The 18,698-nt window shown below is 59.0% G+C and overlaps 3 protein-coding genes and 1 non-coding gene across 4 annotated transcripts; 2 read left to right on the top strand and 2 right to left on the bottom strand.

The window, feature by feature from the left end:
- Window positions 1-540: 540 nt before the first annotated feature.
- On the top strand, window positions 541-647 carry LOC123579514. Its single transcript, XR_006702815.1, has one exon. It is a non-coding gene; the product is annotated as a U6 spliceosomal RNA (small nuclear RNA).
- A 439-nt stretch (window positions 648-1,086) lies between these two features.
- On the bottom strand, window positions 1,087-2,698 carry PTH2 (parathyroid hormone 2). Its single transcript, XM_045440538.1, has 3 exons — window positions 2,052-2,698; window positions 1,824-1,948; window positions 1,087-1,305 (listed from the first exon to the last, which is right to left on the bottom strand). The coding sequence occupies exons 2-3, from the start codon at window positions 1,943-1,945 to the stop codon at window positions 1,131-1,133; spliced, it is 297 nt and encodes a 98-aa protein (XP_045296494.1). The 5' UTR covers window positions 1,946-1,948; window positions 2,052-2,698; the 3' UTR covers window positions 1,087-1,130.
- A 550-nt stretch (window positions 2,699-3,248) lies between these two features.
- GFY (golgi associated olfactory signaling regulator) lies at window positions 3,249-6,836 on the top strand. The gene is made up of 4 exons (XM_045440535.1): window positions 3,249-3,458; window positions 4,366-5,569; window positions 5,787-5,960; window positions 6,459-6,836. Exons 2-4 carry the CDS (start codon window positions 4,387-4,389, stop codon window positions 6,656-6,658), a joined length of 1,557 nt encoding a protein of 518 aa, XP_045296491.1. The 5' UTR covers window positions 3,249-3,458; window positions 4,366-4,386; the 3' UTR covers window positions 6,659-6,836.
- Window positions 6,837-6,961: 125 nt separating this feature from the next.
- Window positions 6,962-17,411, bottom strand: SLC17A7 (solute carrier family 17 member 7). The gene is made up of 12 exons (XM_045440534.1): window positions 17,248-17,411; window positions 12,979-13,231; window positions 11,691-11,809; window positions 11,291-11,405; window positions 11,125-11,212; window positions 10,883-10,969; window positions 10,651-10,793; window positions 9,839-9,988; window positions 9,535-9,667; window positions 8,958-9,068; window positions 8,618-8,745; window positions 6,962-8,368 (listed from the first exon to the last, which is right to left on the bottom strand). The coding sequence occupies exons 1-12, from the start codon at window positions 17,307-17,309 to the stop codon at window positions 8,075-8,077; spliced, it is 1,683 nt and encodes a 560-aa protein (XP_045296490.1). The 5' UTR covers window positions 17,310-17,411; the 3' UTR covers window positions 6,962-8,074.
- Between the last annotated feature and the right edge of the window lie 1,287 nt (window positions 17,412-18,698).

Below are 18,698 nucleotides of genomic sequence, written 5' to 3'. Positions count from 1 at the left end.
CTCACGCCTGGTACCCTCTGCTCTCTCCTCCCGCCCCAACGTGGCGCCCTGATGATCTCCCGGGAAGGGCGCAGTCAGAAAACCCTGAACAAACTTCGGGAAGCTGCTGCTAGAGAGGCAGAAACCCGTCTCCAACAAAAGCGCTTTGCTTCGCGGGTGCTGTGATGTTTTCTCATGGTGTATCTGGGTTAATCCTCAGATGAGGGGGGAAAAAGGCTGAGATTAAGCGGTCCTTCCCATACCACACAGCTAGGTTTGGGGGAACTTGGTCTTGAATGGCAGGTACCTCTTCACACCAGAGCCCCCGATCTTCCCACTGCGCCCAAACAGAAGTCAGGAAGTGATGGGAGAGCGGAAATAAGGAGAAAATGAGAACTGGAAGAAGGTGAGACGGAAACAACAGAGGAAAGAAAAGACATGAGGGAATCAGGCAGAGAAAAAAGAAAGTGATTTAGAATGGAAGGAAGAGTTTTAGAAGCAGAAAGAAGAGTAGAGAGACGAGGCAAAGGGTTAGCAAACCAGGAGGGTGAAAAAAGACATGTGCTCGCTTGGGCAGCACATATACTAAAATTGGAACGATACAGAGAAGATTAGCATGGCCCTTGCGCAAGGATGACACGCAAATTCGTGAAGCGTTCCATTAAAAAAAAAGAGAGAGAGAGAGAGAGAGCCCCTCCACCAGGCTCATTAGGAGCCTCTGCCAGCGCCAGAGACTCAGAGAAGGCGAACTGATACCCAGAGAGTGACAGAGGCCTAGATAAGAGAAGGGGGCAGAGACTCAGAGGGAAACAGAAAGGGACAGAAACCCAGAGAGGAGGACAGAGACCCGTGGGTGGGGAGAGACAGAGGCACAGAGAGGAGGGGACAGAGCTGGGGCATGGAGGGAGGGCAGAGCAGAAATCCAGAGGGAGAGGGACTATGGGTGGTTGTAAGATGATATAAAAAACCAAAAAAAAAAAAAAAAAAAAAATGGGGAGAGCAAAGAGAGAGTGAACCGGGGAAGAGGTCCGCTGGAGTAGCGACGCAAGCCCCGCCCCCAGACCCCGCGCGAGCACACGGAGGGCGCAGGAAGGAGGCGCAGACCCGAGGCATTCGGGAGGATCTTTATTGAGGTTGGGCGGGCACCGCGCTCAGGGCGCGTCCAGCACCAGCAGCTTGTGCATGTACGAGTTCAGCCAGTGGCGGCGCTCGAGGGCGGCCAGCAGCCGCGCGCGCTCCCGGAAGGCCGCGTCGTCAGCCAACGCCAGGCTCCGCCGCGACAGCGGGGTGGCGGGGCCCTCCCGGGCCCGCCCGGGAGGGCGGAGGCTGCCAGGAGACCAAGAGATGCGGTTACCGCGGGTCCAGGCCCCCGCCAGCCGCTGCCTGTACCCCCGCCCCCCGCGGTCTAATTCGAAGCCCTGTCCCTGCACCGTCCTGTGGAGTGGCTCACTGTCTGTCCTCAGTCCCCCGTCTCTCTCTGTGTGGGTCTCTCTCTGCTCACCGGGCTCGAAGCTTCCTGAGTACGGAGACCCAGTCTGATGCATGTGTCCACCCCCAGCGCTCAGCGCACGACCTGGCACACACTGAGAACCCAGTAAACTTTGCTCAAGCAATGAATCCGCCGCTGCTTGTTGGACTCCTTTCAAATCTCCCAACGCCATTCTCTGAATCTTCTTGTATCTCTTTCTCGGGCTGATTCCCTGTCCACACACCACCTCTCTCCACCCCTAGTCTCTTGTCCTCCTCTCTCTAGAGTCTCTGTGCGCCTTTCTCTTCGGGTCTATTCCCACCTCTCGGAACCCCCGCCCCTCCCTGGGAGTCGGGAGTCGGGGCGACGCAGGTACCTGAGGACCCCCGCAGGGGGCAGGGCGACTCCTGAGGCAGTGTGGTCGCCCCAGGGCACAAGCAGCAGAATCAGCAGCAGCAGCCGCACTCGGGGGCTCCTGGGCACCTGGCGGGTCTCCATCACCTGTGGAAAGACACGGAAGAGCTCAGTGAGGCCCACGTCCTGGCCCAGAACCCCGGACCCCACCACCCACCCACCTCCTGCGCCCGGTTGCAGGGCCCGATACCGCGCAGTGGGCTCGGACAGCGAGGCTTCGGCCCCCTTATATCGCCTCCACAGCCCCCGCAGCGGGCAGTGACGCAGACCAGGGGGCTGGGGGCGCAGGGTCAGCCCCTCCACCAGGCTCATTAGGAGCCGCCAGCGGTAATGAGGAGCCAGGAGTGGGGGCCCTGCCTCTGCCTTGGCAGCCACCAACTAATTGGGACCAGGAGCTGGGACCCGAGGGGAAGCAGGAGGGGGAGAGACAGACAGACAGAGAAGTGGACACGGGAGGTGTGTCACAGGGATAAAAATAGAGACCAGCAGAGGGACCATCAGAGCAGAAGCCAGAGACACAGAGAAAGAGACAGGGAAAGCAACAGAAGAGGGACTGATGGAGAGAAGCAGAGACACGTAGATGAAGTAACCATGAGATGGAAGGACAAAGACAGGGTGACAGAGGAAAGGACAGAGAGGAAGAAAGGGAGCAACAGAGGAAGAAGGAAAGAAAGGGGGAACAGGGAAGAAGACAAAGAGCCAGCTAGAGATGGAGGGTGGAGGGAGGAGGCTCTGAGAACGACAGGAGATGGAAGGACAGCCAGCCCGGACAGGGATGCCCAGAGATAAATCCAGGCGGGAGAGAACCAGAAAGATAGAGTGAGAGATAGAGGGCAAGGAAGGGAAGGCAGAAGAAGGCAAAGGGTATGGGGCGGGGGGGGGGGTGGGGGGTGGGGGGGAGGAAGGCTGGTAAAATGATGAGCAAAATCAGGAGTCAGAAAAACCGCAAAGAGGGGAAAGAGACAAGAGTGACCCCGTGCATTGGTTTAAGCCTTCTTGGGGAGGAGTTTGGGGGTGCTGTAAAGGCCCAGTCCTCTCACACTGGCTCTTAAGAGGGTGCTTTCTACACAGTGGGGAGGTAGGCCAAGGTTGGGAAGTCCCAAAGGGCGGCAGCCATCTGGGTATCTGAATGGCAAGACATGGGAACCTGGACTCCTAGTTCTCCCAGGCAGGAGGGGCCTGGGAACCTGGATTCCTGGATCTGAGGGGAGGGACCTGGAGGCCCGGACTCCTGGGTCTTGAAGTAAAAGGGCACCAGGGACCGAGGCTCTTGGGTTCGCATGTAGGAGACACAAGATGGCCTGGATGCCTGGTTTCAAAGAAAAGATAGCTTGGTTGGGCCACATCCCTCCACTGGATAGATGATCCAGTCCCTAACTCCCTTCCCCATTCCAGAAACAATGTTCTTTATCTCTGTCCCTTTAAGAGAACAAGCCTGTCGCCAGGCTCCCAGGCTCCCCAGGGAGGGGGTCAGGTGCGTCATCTGCGCCCCTGGGACCCTACCTCCTGCTGCCCCGCCCAGAGCCATTCTGCAACATTCACCCATCTCTGCATCCAGCTCTGCTCACCTGCTGTTATCTTGGACCCCACTGAGCAGGTAAGAGACCCCAGGCCCCAAGTGGCCCTGTCCTATCCAGGTATCTGCCGCCTCCACCTCCCACTGGGCACAGACCTAGGTGTCTCTGCCTCAGACCAGTCCTGAGAGTCTGGGATCTCAGCTCCATCGCCAATAAACAGAGGGACTAGAGGAGTCCTGCCCCACAGCTCTCTCCTCTTGAAGGCTAAGGAATCCAGAACCCTCCACACCTATCTGTGGAGGACCCAAGACTCGGACTCCGAGTTCCAAGTCCCCTAGAGTTCGATACTCCTGTTTCCTTTCTCCCCCGTTATCCAGCCTCCCCCCCTTCAAAATTCTAGGCGTGTGAACCTTCAGGCCTGTTCTCTCTAAAGAACCAGGAATTTAGACCCACAGTGCCCTCCACCCTCTGGAAACAGCGAGTCTGAACCCCCAGCAACCTTCTCCCCCAGATCCTAGGAATCTCCCTTCTCCCTCAGATCCAGGCATTCGGGCCCCCAACCCCCAGCCATTCCTTCTGAGCCTGCTTTAGCGTAAACAACTGTGCCCTGATGGTGTCCCTGGAGCCCTCAGAGAGGAAGGGATCCTGCATCTCCTTGGAGGTCTACATCCTCTGAAATAGAAGTTGAGGAGGTGTGAGGGCTTGGAGAGGTGTCATTCTTTCCCAATTTTCCTGCCCCCCACCCCCTGCCTCGGGGAAATACATAAGGAAATTAACTACGACTCCCAAGAAGCCCCGCGCCTCAGTCTCCCTTAGCTATTGCACAGCCTTCAGGGCTTTGCAGTTAGGTCCTCCTTTCCCTGGCGCGGAGCTGGGCGGGATCACGGCCCACCTGGGGACCAGTGGGCGTGGCCTCCAGGCAGGGGCGGGGGCGGGGGTTCCCAGGAGGCTTCCAACTTTAACCCCTTCCTTCCTGCTTCCCCGCAGCTATAGGCGTCTCCCAGAGCCATGAAATCCCTCTGCCCCATCCTCTTCGTCCTCATCTTCCTCCTCGCCAGGCTGGGTTCCAAGGCTGACCCTTCGGCCTCACCGCTTACAGGCTCCGACCTCCCTGAGATGGGCCACCCTTCTCAGACCTCCCCTCCTGCTTCTGACAATTCCACTGGAGACCAGCCTAACCCAGATTCCCCCGTGGCTACTTATCCTGAGCCCTCCAAAATACCTCATGCAGTTTCCCCTGAACCCTCCCGCCCTGACTTCCCTGAGACTCCCAACCATGACCTCCAAGAAAGCCCACACCCAGAGTCTCCTGAGACTCCTACATCTAACTCACTCAATACCTCAATATCAGACTCCCTGGAGACCCCCCAAATTAACCCCTCCAAAATAACACATCCAGAATCTTCTGCGGCCCCCAAACCTGACCCAACTGATATCCCACACCCAGAATCTCCTGAGACCCTCAAACCTAGTCCCTCCAAAACTTCACACCCAGAATTTCCTGAAACCCCAAACCCTGACCCTACACAAACTCCACACCAAGAATCCCCAGAGATTCCCAAACTTAACTCCATCGAAGTCTCACGTGCAGAAGTCCCTGAGACGCCAAATCCTGACCCCACCAAGAGCCTTCACCCCAAAACTCCAGAAACCCCAAACCCTGACACCACTGAAACCCCCCACTCTGAATTCCTCCAGACCCTGTATCCTGACTCTACTGAAAGCCCCCACCCAGAATCCCATGTAACCAGCAACCCCAACCCCACTGAAATTCCCCAGACAGAATCCCCCACAACCCACTACCAAGATGCAACAGAGAACCCCATGACCTCGGACCCTGAGATCTCCGCCAGTCTTCACTCAGAAACCACTACACCTTTCAAGGACGAAGCAACAGCTGCCCTAAATGAGCTGCCCCTGAATCCCAAAGCAGAAACCCCTGCAGTCACCCAGCCTGACTCCCTTAAATTGCCCACCTCAGAGTCTCCTGGCACAGTTGAGTTGAAGGCCTCCCAGGACTCTAGCCCTAAAGGGCCTGACGCCCTTCTTCCTTCAGCCCGGATTGCGGGCCCCCCTGCTCCTCCAGGGTCCCCCAGTCAGTTGGCCCCTGCCACTCCGCGGGTCCCCCAGCGGCGCAGCCGAGGTGAGAGAGTCAACACTATCATCGTGGTGGAACGAGTGGAGGAGACCGGTGAGGGGCCAGGACCCGGACTCCTGGGTCCGAGGGAAGAAGGGGCTGGAGGCCGGGACTCCTGGGTCTCGGAGAGGTCGGGCTGGGGACCTGGCTCCTAAGTTTAAGGCGGGAGGGTGCTGAGGACGGGTATGTTGGGACTGAGGAAAGAGGGGGGTCTCAGGAAGAAGGGGGTTAGGGGTTTAGATTGCTCAATTCCTGGCCCCTCGTCCTTCAGGCGTGACCCTGGTGGGGCGCCCCCGGGGCGCGGCGGGAGGGGCCCTCTGCCTATTCCTCGCCGGGATCGGCCTGCTGATCGGCATTTTCCTGCTGCTGTGGTGTCTCTACCGCCGGGCGGCTCGACACCGGCCCTTCGCACATCACCGGCTTCCAAACGACGGAGATGAACCGGGTGAGCGACCCTTACAGCAACGGCACGCTCCCTTAACCTGGTTTCGCCTGCCAAAAAGTACAGGTCCTCCATCCTAGATCCGTAGAAGCCCCAACCCCTCTCCATGATCCTGCCCCCAATTCTCCGAAATTACACACACACACACACACACACACACACACACACACACACACACAGAGTCCAGCGCCGCCCCCAGCCCAGCTGGGAATTGCAGCAGGCTGGGAGCCAAGCGTCCCTACAAGCCCCGCCTCTTCCCCCTCCCTGGGCGGGGCCGGAGCCCCGCATTCCCCGCCCCCCCCACTGCGGGCCCCGCCCCTGCTACGAGGATGCCACGCCTCGTCTTCCATTTGGGGAATGGGGCGCCCGCCCTTTAATTTGAAAACCCAGTTCTAAAGAACAGTCGTAATCCTCTCTCCCGCCTTCTCACTGGCCAGCGGCACAGTGAGGGGACAGGCCCCTTGTCTGCCTGGGGATGACTTCGCCCCTTCGCTCCCACAGTTATGCATTTGGAAGCCCCGAAGGACCCCTACGACCTCTACTTTTACGCGCCGGATGCCTGGGTCCCTTCACACATCGCCACCAAACAGCCGCCGCCCACCCCCCCGCTGCCGCCCAAGCTGCCCCCGCCGCCCTGCGGGAGGCGCCCCCAGAGCCTGGAGCCGCTCTCCCCCGCCACGCTCCCCAACAACTTCGTGTGAGCCCCGCTCGCGTCCCGCCAGACCTGCGCCATCCCCAGGCCGAGGAAGGACCCAGAGGTCCTGACCTCCTGGCATGCTTTGCTACCTAGTAGTCCTCCTGGATAGGAAGTCCCACCCACAGAGAAGCTTTCGCTGTGACCGTCTTGAGTGCGGCCGAATAAATCAACTGTTCCCAAAGTTCGACACGTACTCTGGCCTGAGTCCTGGGAGAGGAGGGGGCTGGGACCCTAGGATACCGGGTCTGAGAGAGGAGGGAGCTGGGGGCCCAGACTCCTGTGACTGCCAAGGCCAAGGACGACTGAGTGTGAACACCAAAGCATTTTATTGGGAGTGGGGCAGGGCAGGATTCACAGTCACAGAGACAGACACAAAGACACAACCCTGCTCCGGGGAAAAACACCCCTCTCCCCCAGCCCCATTCCGTTTCCTGGGATTCTGTGACTTCTCCTGCATAGGTTCCCCAAATTCTAAGCCGAAAGAGGGGAGTCTGAGAGGGGAAGGATCCCAGGTTCTGAGTCTTTTAGCCCCTGAGGGACACAACAAATGGCCACTGAGAAAATGAGGGTAGTTTGAAACCACCCAGGAGAATAAAGTGCAAGGAACTGGGAGAAGAGGGGCATCTTGAAACCACCATGGGGAAGTTCAGTGATGGTGGCTTCACACCATTGAGTGGATGGACTTGAGCAGCCACTATTTAGACCTGAAAACGTGTCAGAAAAAGTGCATGGGGGTGGAGAGAGGCATAGTGTTAAAACCGCCATCTTGTTTCCCTAGACATTGTGCTAAGCTAGGGAGGTCTTGGGGAATTTGGTGCTTCAGCAGAACCTGCTGGTGGAGGGAGGGGGTGAAGGGGGGAGGGGGGCTTGAAACCGCCATTTTCCCTCAGAAACGCTGGTGAGAATCAATCCCTAGAATGGCGGGGATGGGCGATTGGTTAACCCAACCTGGAAAATGCAAAATAGAATCGGGAGAGGTTGGGAACTTCTAGAGGAAGATCTTCAGTTTTTCTGAAAGGAGAGGAAGGCTGAGTAATCTCAGGGCTTAACCCGAGAGAGTCCCAGGGGTTAAAGAGAAGGTGGTGGGGAGGGTGCCTCAAAACCACAAGAGAGAGTCAAAGATTGAACTGTCCATTCAAATAAAGCCCTGAAAGGAGAGATTTGAAACCACTGAGGCAGAACAAGTGGAGAAGGAAACCTTTAGGGGAATTTGGGTATCCTTGAAACTGCCAGTCTGCAGATTCACTACCCCTGAGAGGCAATTGGGAAGGGAAGAGGATTTGACAGCACTGGGGAAGAGGGCGAGTGCTTCTTAGGCCTGCAGCAGGACAGAGAGGACTGGGGTTCCTTGACAGTCACTCCGGCCAGTGACGTGTGGAATGGAGGTCCTGGAAACTGCCATTCAGTGGGAGGCACATGGTCAGTAGTCCCGGACAGGGGGTGGGGGTCTTGGGGGCTGAACTGTGCTGTGTGTGGCCCCATAGGAAGGAGGGGGAGCAGGGGGTGCCCCGGGGGGTTCAGCCTCATCCTCCATTTCGCTTTCGTCACTGCCAGCCAGCTGGTCGTGGCCAACGAAGCCACACTTCTCTTCGCTCATCTCCTCAGGCTCCGCCCACGGCTGCTTCTCTCCAGAAGCGAAGACCCCGTAGAAGATGACACCCCCATAATGCACCAGGGAGGCGATTAGGAATACGTACTGCCACTCTTCCCGAGTCTGTGGGGGTGGGGGGGTTGACAATGGAGAGGTGAGGTCAGAGGACAGAGAAACAGGAGGGGGAGAGAAAAGGCGGGGGGGGGGAGGGGCGGGGGGGGGAGGACGGGCAGAGAAAGGGAGACAGAGATCCAGAGAGAAGCGGAAAGACCCAGGAGAGGGCAGGGAATGGAGCCCGGAGAGGTTGTCGCACGTCGGGAAGGTGCCATACACAAACCCGGAGGGCGAGTGGGTCAGGGCCAGTGCACGGACCTTGTGCTTAGTCATGGCACCCACGATGATGGGGCACACCATGCCTGACAACGTGCCCACGCCGTTGGAGATGCCCATGAGGATGCTGGCGTAGCGCGGGGCGATGTCCAGGTGGTTCACGTTGAACCCTGGCGAGGCAAGCCAGAAGGCGTCACTCTGACTCAGTGAATCTCACTCAGAGGGACTCCTACTGAGCCGCCCCACCCCCCACGTCCCCCCACCCCCACCCCGGCTCTTTCCAGACCACCTTTTGCGAGGCTGGAAGGTCCCCTATCCTGAGCCAGTGAGTTCCCTACAGAGCTGTCCAGAGTCCGCCAAGCTGCGGATCCGCGGTTCTCACCAGAGATGGCGAAGCCGCTGAAGCCCACGGCGAGGACCAGGAAGGAGATGGCCACGCCCTTGGAGTGCGAGTAGCCGACCACCAGCAGCAGCGTGGCTTCCATGCCGAAGCCTACGGAGGGCCGGAGGGCCGTCTCATCTGAGCCCCGGCCTCCCCACACCGCCTCTCCAGCCTGTTCCCGCCCCAGTCCGGCCGCCTCCATGCCGGTCCCTGGCTTTGTGCAGCCCGCCTCGTCCCTCATTCCGCCCGCGCCCGCCCTAACCACACCCTCACCTCCCTGGTCCTCAACCAGGTGTACGGGGGCCAGCACCCCCAGCCCCCGCTGGGTCCTCCGTGGCCCCACGCCCCGACTAGGCCACGCCCTAAAGACTCAGCTCCAGGCCCCTGCATAGTCACACGCACCAGCCCCTGCCACCAGGTGGGCCCTGAGACTGCAGCCCGGGATTCTGTTCCATCCACGCCCTCCTTCGCCCGCGCCGGGACTTTTTGGACACGCCCCTGGCCCCACCTCCATCCTCACCTGGTTCCGCCCCGCCCAGGCGGTCCCAGACCCGGCTCGGGGCCCCGCCCCACTCACCTCCACAGTTCATCAACTTGCGCACGTTAGTCGTGGACATGATGCGGCGGCTCCTCAGGAAGTCCGCGATCTGGCCGCCGATGGGCACGATGATGGTCATGACCAGATGGGGCAACGCTGACACCAGGCCCACCTGCACCAGCGAGCGCACAGAGCGAGGGCTCAGGGGCTGCCGGCCGGACATCTCCACCCGGTTAGTGCTCCACTGGCTCCTTCCTGTCCCTCGTTCCAACCTCTTGGGATCCGGGCCCGGTTGCTTCATCTCCCCCCGCTGCGCCCCCTGCTTTCCCCTCCTGGGCCCAACCTTGCTGATCTCGAAGCCGAACACCTCTTCGAAGTAGGCGGGCTGGGAGATAAGGAGCAGGTAGAACGTCCAACTGCGGCAGAAGTTAGCCACGATGATGGCGTAGACTGGCATGGAAGTAAAGAAGCGCCGCCAGGGTGTGTTAAACTTCTGGGGGTGGGGGAGAAGAGCGGCCGCTAAGATCGAGACCAGGGCTGGGTGCTCTCCGTGTCCCTTCAGGGACCCTATTATAGTCCCACAGAGACCCAGGTCTCCCGACTTCACTAAAACCTCTGGGGACGCAGGGGCACCAGCTTGACCACGTCCCTGTGGGGACCTTGGCATCCTAGCCTCACAGTGACACTTCAGAGATGCAGGCATCCCGACTGTACGGTGTCCCTCAGGTTCGCAGGTGTGCGGACCCCATGATGACCCTCAGGGACCCATAAATGTGAGCCCAGGAGTCTCTTTCCATTTCCATTATGCCCCCCAATTCTAGCCTCACTCACCCGTCTAAGCAACCCACCCCCCACACTCGAATCCCGCCTCTGCCGGTTTAACTACGTCTCATACTGGTTCTGTCCACCTAGCAACCTAGCCCTGCGCTCAGCACCTGCTGATCCTTTCTTCCCCGGGCTTTAACCCCGCCTCCTAGGTTCTAGCCCCGCCCACTGTGCGTCCCCCTCCTGTCTCCCTCTGAGAGTCTACAGCAACCCAACACGATCTACACTCTACACTCCGTGCAGGTTCGAAGTCCCCTTTTCTCCTGCCTCCCTGCCTGGATATCTCTTCTTGCCCCACCGCTCCCCCGCCCCACAGGCTTGGGCCCGGACCGTGACCGGGTTCATGAGTTTGGCGCTCTCGCCGATGGCGTCCTCGATGTACTTGCGCTCCTCTTCCGAAATGCTGGGGTGCAGAGCCGGGGACTCATAGGAGACGAGCAGCCAGAACAGGTACCAAAAGATCCCGAAGCTGCCTGGGGGGATCAGGAGGGGGACGGAAGCGAGGCGATGACCGGCCTCGCTCCGCCCCAGCACCACCCGGACCCAGGCTCCGGACCCTCACCGTAGACGTAGAACACAGAGCTCCATCCTGAGTACTGCACCAGGACCCCGGCGAGAGGCATCGCGACCACCGCCCCAGCATAGGAACCTAAGGGGGAGGGTGCAACATGTAGAAGAGGCTCATCTATCCTCAGATCCGGGAATGTGGACTTCCAGCCCCTGCTTTTCTGGGACACAGAAGTACAGGCCACAGCCCCTCCTCCCTCAGACCCGCAAGTCTGGATCCCAGCCCCTTCCTCTCACCGCAGAAGGCTGTTGTTGCCAAGCGACTCCGCTCTAGGGGCGGGGCCCATTTACTCCAGATCCCGTGGCAGGCGGGGTACGTGACCCCCTAGGTAGGAGAAAACCAAAGTCAACGAGAAGAGGCGGAGTCAGAACGGGCACAGGGTCAGGTGGAGCAGGGCTTTACCTCTACCAACCCCTGCAGGATCCTCACGAAGATGACACAGCCATAGTGGACTCGGGCAGCCGAGGGGATCAGCATGTTTAGAGTGGATGTAGCCACAATAGCAAAGCCGAAAACCCTGGTGGGAAGAGTCCGTAGTACGAGAATAGGGTCCAGCTCTCCCGCCAAAGCTAGGATTCTGCTCTTTCTGCCCACGGCGGGCCAGGCCTTGTGTTCTCCAAGACCCCCGACTCCCACCTCTGTCTCACCTTCCACAATCGCAAGCCCCGCCTTCCTCCAAGACCCCGCCCCTAACACAGGCTCCTCCCATTCCCCCCCGCCAGCCCCTAAATGCCAGGCCACACCCACTAAGTCCACCCACACAACTGTAGTTCCCGCCCACTTCGAGACCCCAGCCCTGTACCTGTTGGCTGCGAATTTCTGGCAAATAAATCCTCCGGGAATCTGGGTGACAATGTAGCCCCAGAAAAAGGAGCCGTGTATGAGGCCAACAGTCTCTGGATCCCAGTTAAATTGAGCTTTCTGCGGGCCAAAAGGCACGTCAAACGAGCTGTTCCGCCCCCAGGCTCTGCCCCTCCACCAATCAGCACAGACAGATTTAGTCCCTCAGCCAATCAGCAACAGGGATTCCCCTCTCGCGCCAAAACACCTGCCAATCAGAATTCAAGCCGTCCTCCTCCCAACTCTGCTCCGGGTAGGCTTCCAGGGGGCTGCTCTGCCCTAGCAACGGGGCCTGCTGCTGCCTAGAAGCCTTCGCTGTCTCAGTGCCCCAGCTTTGACTGTCTAGGGGCGCATAAACGGGGTGGGGACTCTTTCTCCACTTACGCCTCTTAACCAACCTACGAACTGTTTGCGGAGTGACTGGGTGGGGTCTGGCCAGGGACCGGAAGTAGCCAAAGGGGCGGCCTGACTGGAAGGGAGCAAGAGGCGAGACAGGCAGGCCAATGCCTAAATCAGGAGTTTTTCCTAGGGCACGGGCACGATCTACACCGGAATTAAAATAGGAAGGATGTCTGGGGCGCCTGGGTGGCTCTGTCTGGTAAACGTCTGACTTTGGCTCAGGTCATGATCTCACGGTTCGTGGGTTCGAGCCCCATATCAGGCTCTGTGCTCAGAGCCTGGAGCCTGCTTCGGATTCGGTATGTCTCTCTCTCTGCCCCTCACCCACTCATGCTCTGTCTCTCAAAATAAATGGGGTTTTTTTAGAATTTTTTTTTTAAAAATAGGGAGGAAGTCTGAGATGAAGCGGGCTTTAGGTAAGGGCCGGACTCAACGAAGCGGGATTTAGCAGCGACTGAACTTCAGAAACGCCAGGATCAAAACTCAGGGTGGAGCCTGCCGTGGGGCTGGGATTAAGTTGTGACACTGGTGACAGGCATGGATGGCAGGTGGAGCAAAGTTGCTAGGAGGCCCAAAATGGGGCAGGGGCAAAACACGTAGGGAACCCAATGCTGGCGCAAAGTCGACACCGAGAAAAATAGGGGCGGAGCTTCATTTAACTGGGGGCAGGGCTTAGGAAGAGGAGACCCCTAGAGCAGAGGGGAGGCGTAGGGGACGCACAGATGGGCGGGGCTACTCTGGCTGCGATGGGAAGGGGCTGAGCCAGGATTGCTCGTGGACGAACGTGACGTCAGCAGGGGGCGTGGGCAGGGCCAGGTGGGCCGGCGTGCCGGGGCACGCCCCTCAACTACCTGCACCACCACGTGGCCCCCGCGGTGGGTCGTGCTGTTGTTGACCATGGAGACGATGGCCACGCCCAGGTTGCAGCGGATCCCAAAGCTGATGCAGAAGCCCAGACCGCTCATGATGGCGATAATGTAGCGGCGAGGGAGACCGAAACAGGTGCAGTCCACTACCGGCGGGTCCCGGGTCTGCGTCGTCACCGGGCGCCCGTCCGCACTCAGCTCTAGCGTCTCTGCACCTTCCTGCCGCTTCTCCAGAAGGCTGCGGGGCAGCAAGAATCAAAGACTCGTAAGTCCAGGCCCCCGGCCCCCTCCTCCCCATGAGTCCAGTGCAAAACCTGCTTTTCAAGATCCACGATTCTAAGCCCGCACTCCCTCCTTCCCCAAGAGTCCGGCCCTAACTCCTTTCGCCCCCCCCATCCAGGAATCTGGACCCCCCTCTCTCCATCCCCCACAGACCATGAATTCACACTGCCAGCTCCCTTCTCTCGCAGACTCAGATATGGGGGTCCTCAGTTTCCTTCTCCCCCAGCCCTGTTATCTCTCGACTCAGGAGTTTTAGACCCCAGAGTACGCTTCGTGATCCAAGAACCTGTGCCCCCAGCCCCCACCCTAAGGCCCAGAGATTCTCCAGCCCCCTCTTCCAGATATGAGTCTATTTGAGGAAGCAAAAAGCGCTAAGGAGATGCTTCAGCAAAGGTGTCAAAAGAACAGATGCTTCTCAGCCACGTCTGCTATATATACCGACCCCCTCCTCTCCTGCCCCCTGCGGCATGCCCTTCCCTGCTTCCAGGCCCCAGGTGTGGGGCTGACATTCAGCTGACTCCCTTCAGACACCGGAAGCCCATTCCCTGAGGGTGGGGAGAAGTCAGGGTCCCTGGAATCCAGCAGCCCAGCCAGACATCCCTGGGGAACCTTGAGTTCAGGCTGTCTGCTAGGGGGTAGGGAGGGGGAGTGGCGGGTGGTGTCCTGGCAAGGGACAGATGGCCCTGGTAGGGGGATTGGCTCAGTCCCCAGTGTGGCTCTCGCCCCCGCCCGTTCTGGAATTGAGTCTGTGATGATGGATAGGGTATTTGGAGAACCACCTCAAACCCAGAGAGAGGCTGCAGGGAAAGAGAGGTGCTCTGAGACAGGGTGTCCAAAAGGAGGGCGACAGAGATGGGGTGGGGGTGGGCAGAGGCTGAAACAAAGAGGGTCAGGGACACAGAAGGACAGACAGAGACCCAGAGAGAAAAGGGAGAACAGACCAGAGACCCTGAGAGGGAAGGAGACAGAACCTCAGAGATGGAGAAGGACAGCAACCCAAAAGAGAGGACACATAGATGCAGAGAAAGATGGAGAGACCAAAGGACTGAGGAGAAACAAGCTGGGGACGTGATTTGCGAGATGCGGCCCCTCTCTGAGACGGGTACGCAGCCAGGGGATCGGGCTGGATCCCAGGAAGGGGCTAGAACAGATGGAGGCGAGGGAGACTGGGACGGGGGAGGAAAGAACAGCCAGACGGTCTGGGGGGAGGCGGGTGGAAGCGATGAGAGAACACAGCCACCCTCCCCATCCTAGAACTTAAGGAGGTTGGGGGGGGGGCAGCTAAGAAACGGGGTAGGAGAAAGAGACTGGGGGAGTGGACAGTACCCAGAAGGGACCAGGAAAGAGAGCCAGATTGGGGGGGGGGCAGGGAATAGATGCCCCAGAATGTAAGCTCAGACTGGTAGAGACTGCCCCCACCCCACATCAGAACCTGCCAGCCATAGCGAGTAGACTTTGACCCCGGTTACCATCAGAGGCTATTGGACCCTGAAACTCAGGATGTGATTGCAGCCCCTGAAATTTGATACCCGTTGTGGATACTCCAATGTGTCAGATAGATACCTGACCAAGGCTTTCTAAATGGGCTGCAGCGGTGGGGGGGGGGGGGGGGGGGGGGGGGGGGAGGGTGTCAGTATCCCACATCTATAAAATGGGGACCAGGGTAGAATGTGAAGTTACAAGGAGGGAACTGCCAGGTGATACTGATCATCTCAGGACAAGAGAACCAGGGTGCAGAGATGAAGCGACCCAAGTGATTCCCAGAAGACAAGAACAGAGAGGGGGAGGGCCTGGAGGGAGGTCCTCCTCCCCTTCCTGGGTGCCCGGAATGCCGCGCTTAGGAAGCAGTTCACCAAAATGAAGAAGGTGTCACAATCTCCCTCTCCCTGGGTCTCTGTCTTTGCTTCTCTCCGGTTCTCTGTCCGCTCCCCTGCTCTCGCAGGCTTCTGTCCCCTTATGTCCCTTGGTAGTCTCCTGCCATCGCACAACTGGGGAAACTGAGGTTCAGAAAGCAGAAGTAGCAAGTCCAAGGTCACACACCAGAGTGTGATGACGGGTTCTGAGCGTTCCCTGGCCCCTGCCATCGCCCCATCCAAGGCCTGGTTCTCAGAAAGGAGGCACCTTGGCTCCTGTCTCTCCTGCATTCCCCTCCCCCTGCCATGTCCTTGTCACAAGTCGCTCCGGGTGACCGTCTGTTTCCTGGTCTGAGGGAGTTCCCACCCACTCCAGGATCACTCATCTCGAGGAAACTGCAGCCTCCATCCCAGGCTTGGGAGGGGCTGGTCTGGGTTCGAATGACGGCATTTGTAATTAATCCATTGATTTTTCCCCCCTTTTCGAACTGAGCCTCAGTTTCCCCAGCTTTGTCTAAAGGATTTAATGGAATCAGGGTGTTACGTCCAGTACAGGCATTCTGCCTGTCCCCAGCCATCGAAGTAAAGCCCAGGGTTCAGCTGCAAAGCTCTTCTCAAACTCCAGCTCCTTGGTGACTGTCTTGGGGGCAGCTCTGAGCTCTGGGGTCTCTAGAGGCTCAGGAGGCAGCTCAGGGAGGTGAAGGTAAGACACAGACAGACTGAGAAGCCCAGACACACACGAGAAGCTGAGACGCAGGGGCTGAGGGAGGGGGCCTGAGCAACACATCCCTCCCACCACCACCCTCCTTCCAGCCCCCTCCATCAGCACGGCTCTCTCCCTCTCCTGACTTCGCACTGATGTATTTTGAGAAACTCGTGAAAGGAGGCGAGAAAAAGGGTGGGGAGGGGCTGGAAGATTGGGGAAAGAAGGGGTGAGGTTATCTCAGCTCCCCCGCCCCCCATTGCACCACCCTCCTGCCCCCTCCCTTCTGTCCAGCCTTATTCCCATCTTTCCAGTTACTAGAGGGTGGGGGAACTTTGGAGCTAGGAAGTGATCCGCAGCAAGGAGGACCGGTGTTCAGTCTTAGAGAAGGACTTGTATGGCCTAGGGAGAGGCACTGAGGGTCAACTAAAGACGGGGTCAGGGCCAAGGGGACAGGGTCCGAGGGAATGGCAGCAGGGGCATGGTCCTGATGAGGCCATCTCCTCCCCGCACTGTGGCCGGATATTTTTAGGCTTCTCCGCAGCTGAGTAATTTCTCTGACTTGGAGCCAGGGCTGGGGTTGGGGGTGAGAGATTTGGGTGGAGGTGTCCAGCAGACTGTCCTGGGGACACCCAGGTCACTGGGGTCATCTCCCTGGATGATGAAAAGTCCTTCTTAGCTCTAGTCTATATCCTTTGGGAAGTCCACCGTACCCCAGGGCCTAATTTTTGGCCTGCAACTTCTTTCCCCCCCCAGAGACCCAGGATACCCTGGCTTCTCCTCCCAGCTTAGCTCTCCCCAAGGACAAGGACCAATGTGCCCCAATCCGCTTTAGCTTCAGATTAAACTCTCTGAGAGATGGGCACTGAAAAAGACACAGGGAGATGGAGACACCCAGGGCAGGGGATAAAAACCCAGAGAGAGGGGGACAGACACCCAAAAGGAGAGGGTCAGAGACCCCAAGAGAGGGGAGCAGGGACCCAGAGAGAGGGGTTGCTAGAGATCTGAGACCAGTGGCCAGAGACTCAGAGAGAGGGGGGGACAGAGACTTGCAGATAAAGGGAAATAGAGACTCAGAGAGGGGGCAAGATCCCAAGAAAGGAGACAGAGTGAAGATAAGTGAACAGAGACCCAAAAGTGAGGAAGGGGGTCAGAGATCCAAAGAGAAGGAAAGAGGCAGTCCCAGGGGAAAGGGTAGAGTCTGGGGTGGGGTGGGACACGGAAAAATGAATGAGATGATGGACGAGACTGGACCAGGGAGAGCGGACTGTTGGAGGAGGGAGAAAATAGAACAGATGAGTGGAACCCCCATGCACGGGTATCGCTCGTCCAACTGTCCGTCTCTGTCCAGGTGGGAATGTGCGTCCTCCTCGGACCCTCGGGCTGTTCCCCACCCAGGACCCTCACCACGCTCACCGGTGCAGCCTCCCGAGGGCGCGACCCGCTAGCTTCCGAAACTCCTCCTGACGGAACTCCATGGTGGCTGCCCCTGCCGCCGGTCCCCCCCCCCCGCCGATCCCCCCGCCCGCGGGCCCGGGCGGCCGCGTCCGGGTTCCCGGGGTCCGCCCCGGCCCGGCCGGCCCCGCAGCTCCGCTCGGGGGGAAGGAGGCTGCGTGTGCCGGCTGCCTAGGGGCTGTCAGTGGACTCAGCGTCGGGGGCGGGGCGGGCGGTGGCGATGCCCCGCCCACCCTCGATAGACCACGCCTCTTGTGTTCTAGTCCCGCCCCCTCCCGCAGCCCTCCGGCTCCTTTCCGCCTGCCCCTTCCACTCCAAGACCACGCCTCTGGGTTCTGAACTCACTCCTCCGGGTTGCGTCGCCCCAATTCTATCCCTTCCCGGAGTTACTCCCCCCCCCCCGTTTCCATCCTCCCCCCAGCTCCTTCTATCTCTTTTCTCTCCTCCCGAGTTCTCTTGCCCACCTGAGGTTTCCCTCTCCTTTTTAGTTCGCCCTAATTTCATCCTGGCGCTTTCGCCCCCTACGGTTCCATCTTCTACGTTTCATTCTCCAGCCCTATCCCCCCGAGTTTCTGTGCCTTCCAGTTCCACATCCCGCCTCCCGAATTCCACCCCCATCCCGCGTCGTCCCTCAGCTCCGACTTCCTCATTCAGAGGGTGCTTTCTCATTCAGAGAATTCTTTCCCCCTGAATTCCAACTCCCCATTTCGATCCACCCATTGTCCCCTCTTGTTCTTCCCCCACCCAGTTTCTTCCCTCTGGACTTCCATCCACCTGTTTCCGTCTTTCCTTTTTAAAATTCTACCCCCTTCCATCTCTGTTTCCCTTTGGGGCGCATGCCCCTCATGGTTTCTGCATCCTCTGTTTCCTAACCCCTGACGGTTATATACCAGTTCCCAGTTGCGACCCCCATAATTCCCTCCCAGCCTGGAATCTAACCCGCCCTTTGAGTTCTGTCCCCACTCCCCCGAGTTGTCTACCCGCTCCCTGAGTTCGGTCCCCTCCCCAGACATCTGTCCCTGCCCTAATTTTTGCCCCTTTCCCCTGGAAACTGCCCGTCTGAGTTCTGTCCCCACCCACACCCGGAGTTCTTTCTCCGCCCCCTGAGTTGTGCCCCCTCCTGCTAGGACCTGTCCCCGCCCTCTTACTCCATCTCTGACTTCCAGCCCTGCCCCTTTGGGGTTGAACCCGGACTATTTCTAGGTCCCTGGTCCGCAGGCAGATCCTGCCCCTGCTCCTTTCTCCAGACCAGCCCTTCTCCCCGATGCTGAGGCCACTTCCAGATCCAAGCGCCGGGAGGGTGCTCCTTTCCTCTCCGCCTCCCTGAGTCGGGCCGCAAATGCGTTTGGGATTAAATTTTCATGATGTGGCACAGGCCCTCAAGTGGATTGGGAGGGAGCAGCCGGCGCGGC

This window comes from Leopardus geoffroyi, chromosome E2 (genome assembly GCF_018350155.1).
Source record: "Leopardus geoffroyi isolate Oge1 chromosome E2, O.geoffroyi_Oge1_pat1.0, whole genome shotgun sequence".
NCBI classification, from domain to species: domain Eukaryota; kingdom Metazoa; phylum Chordata; class Mammalia; order Carnivora; family Felidae; genus Leopardus; species Leopardus geoffroyi.
The sequence above is the reverse complement of the archived record's forward strand: the minus strand, read 5'-3'. Positions and strand labels throughout refer to the sequence as shown.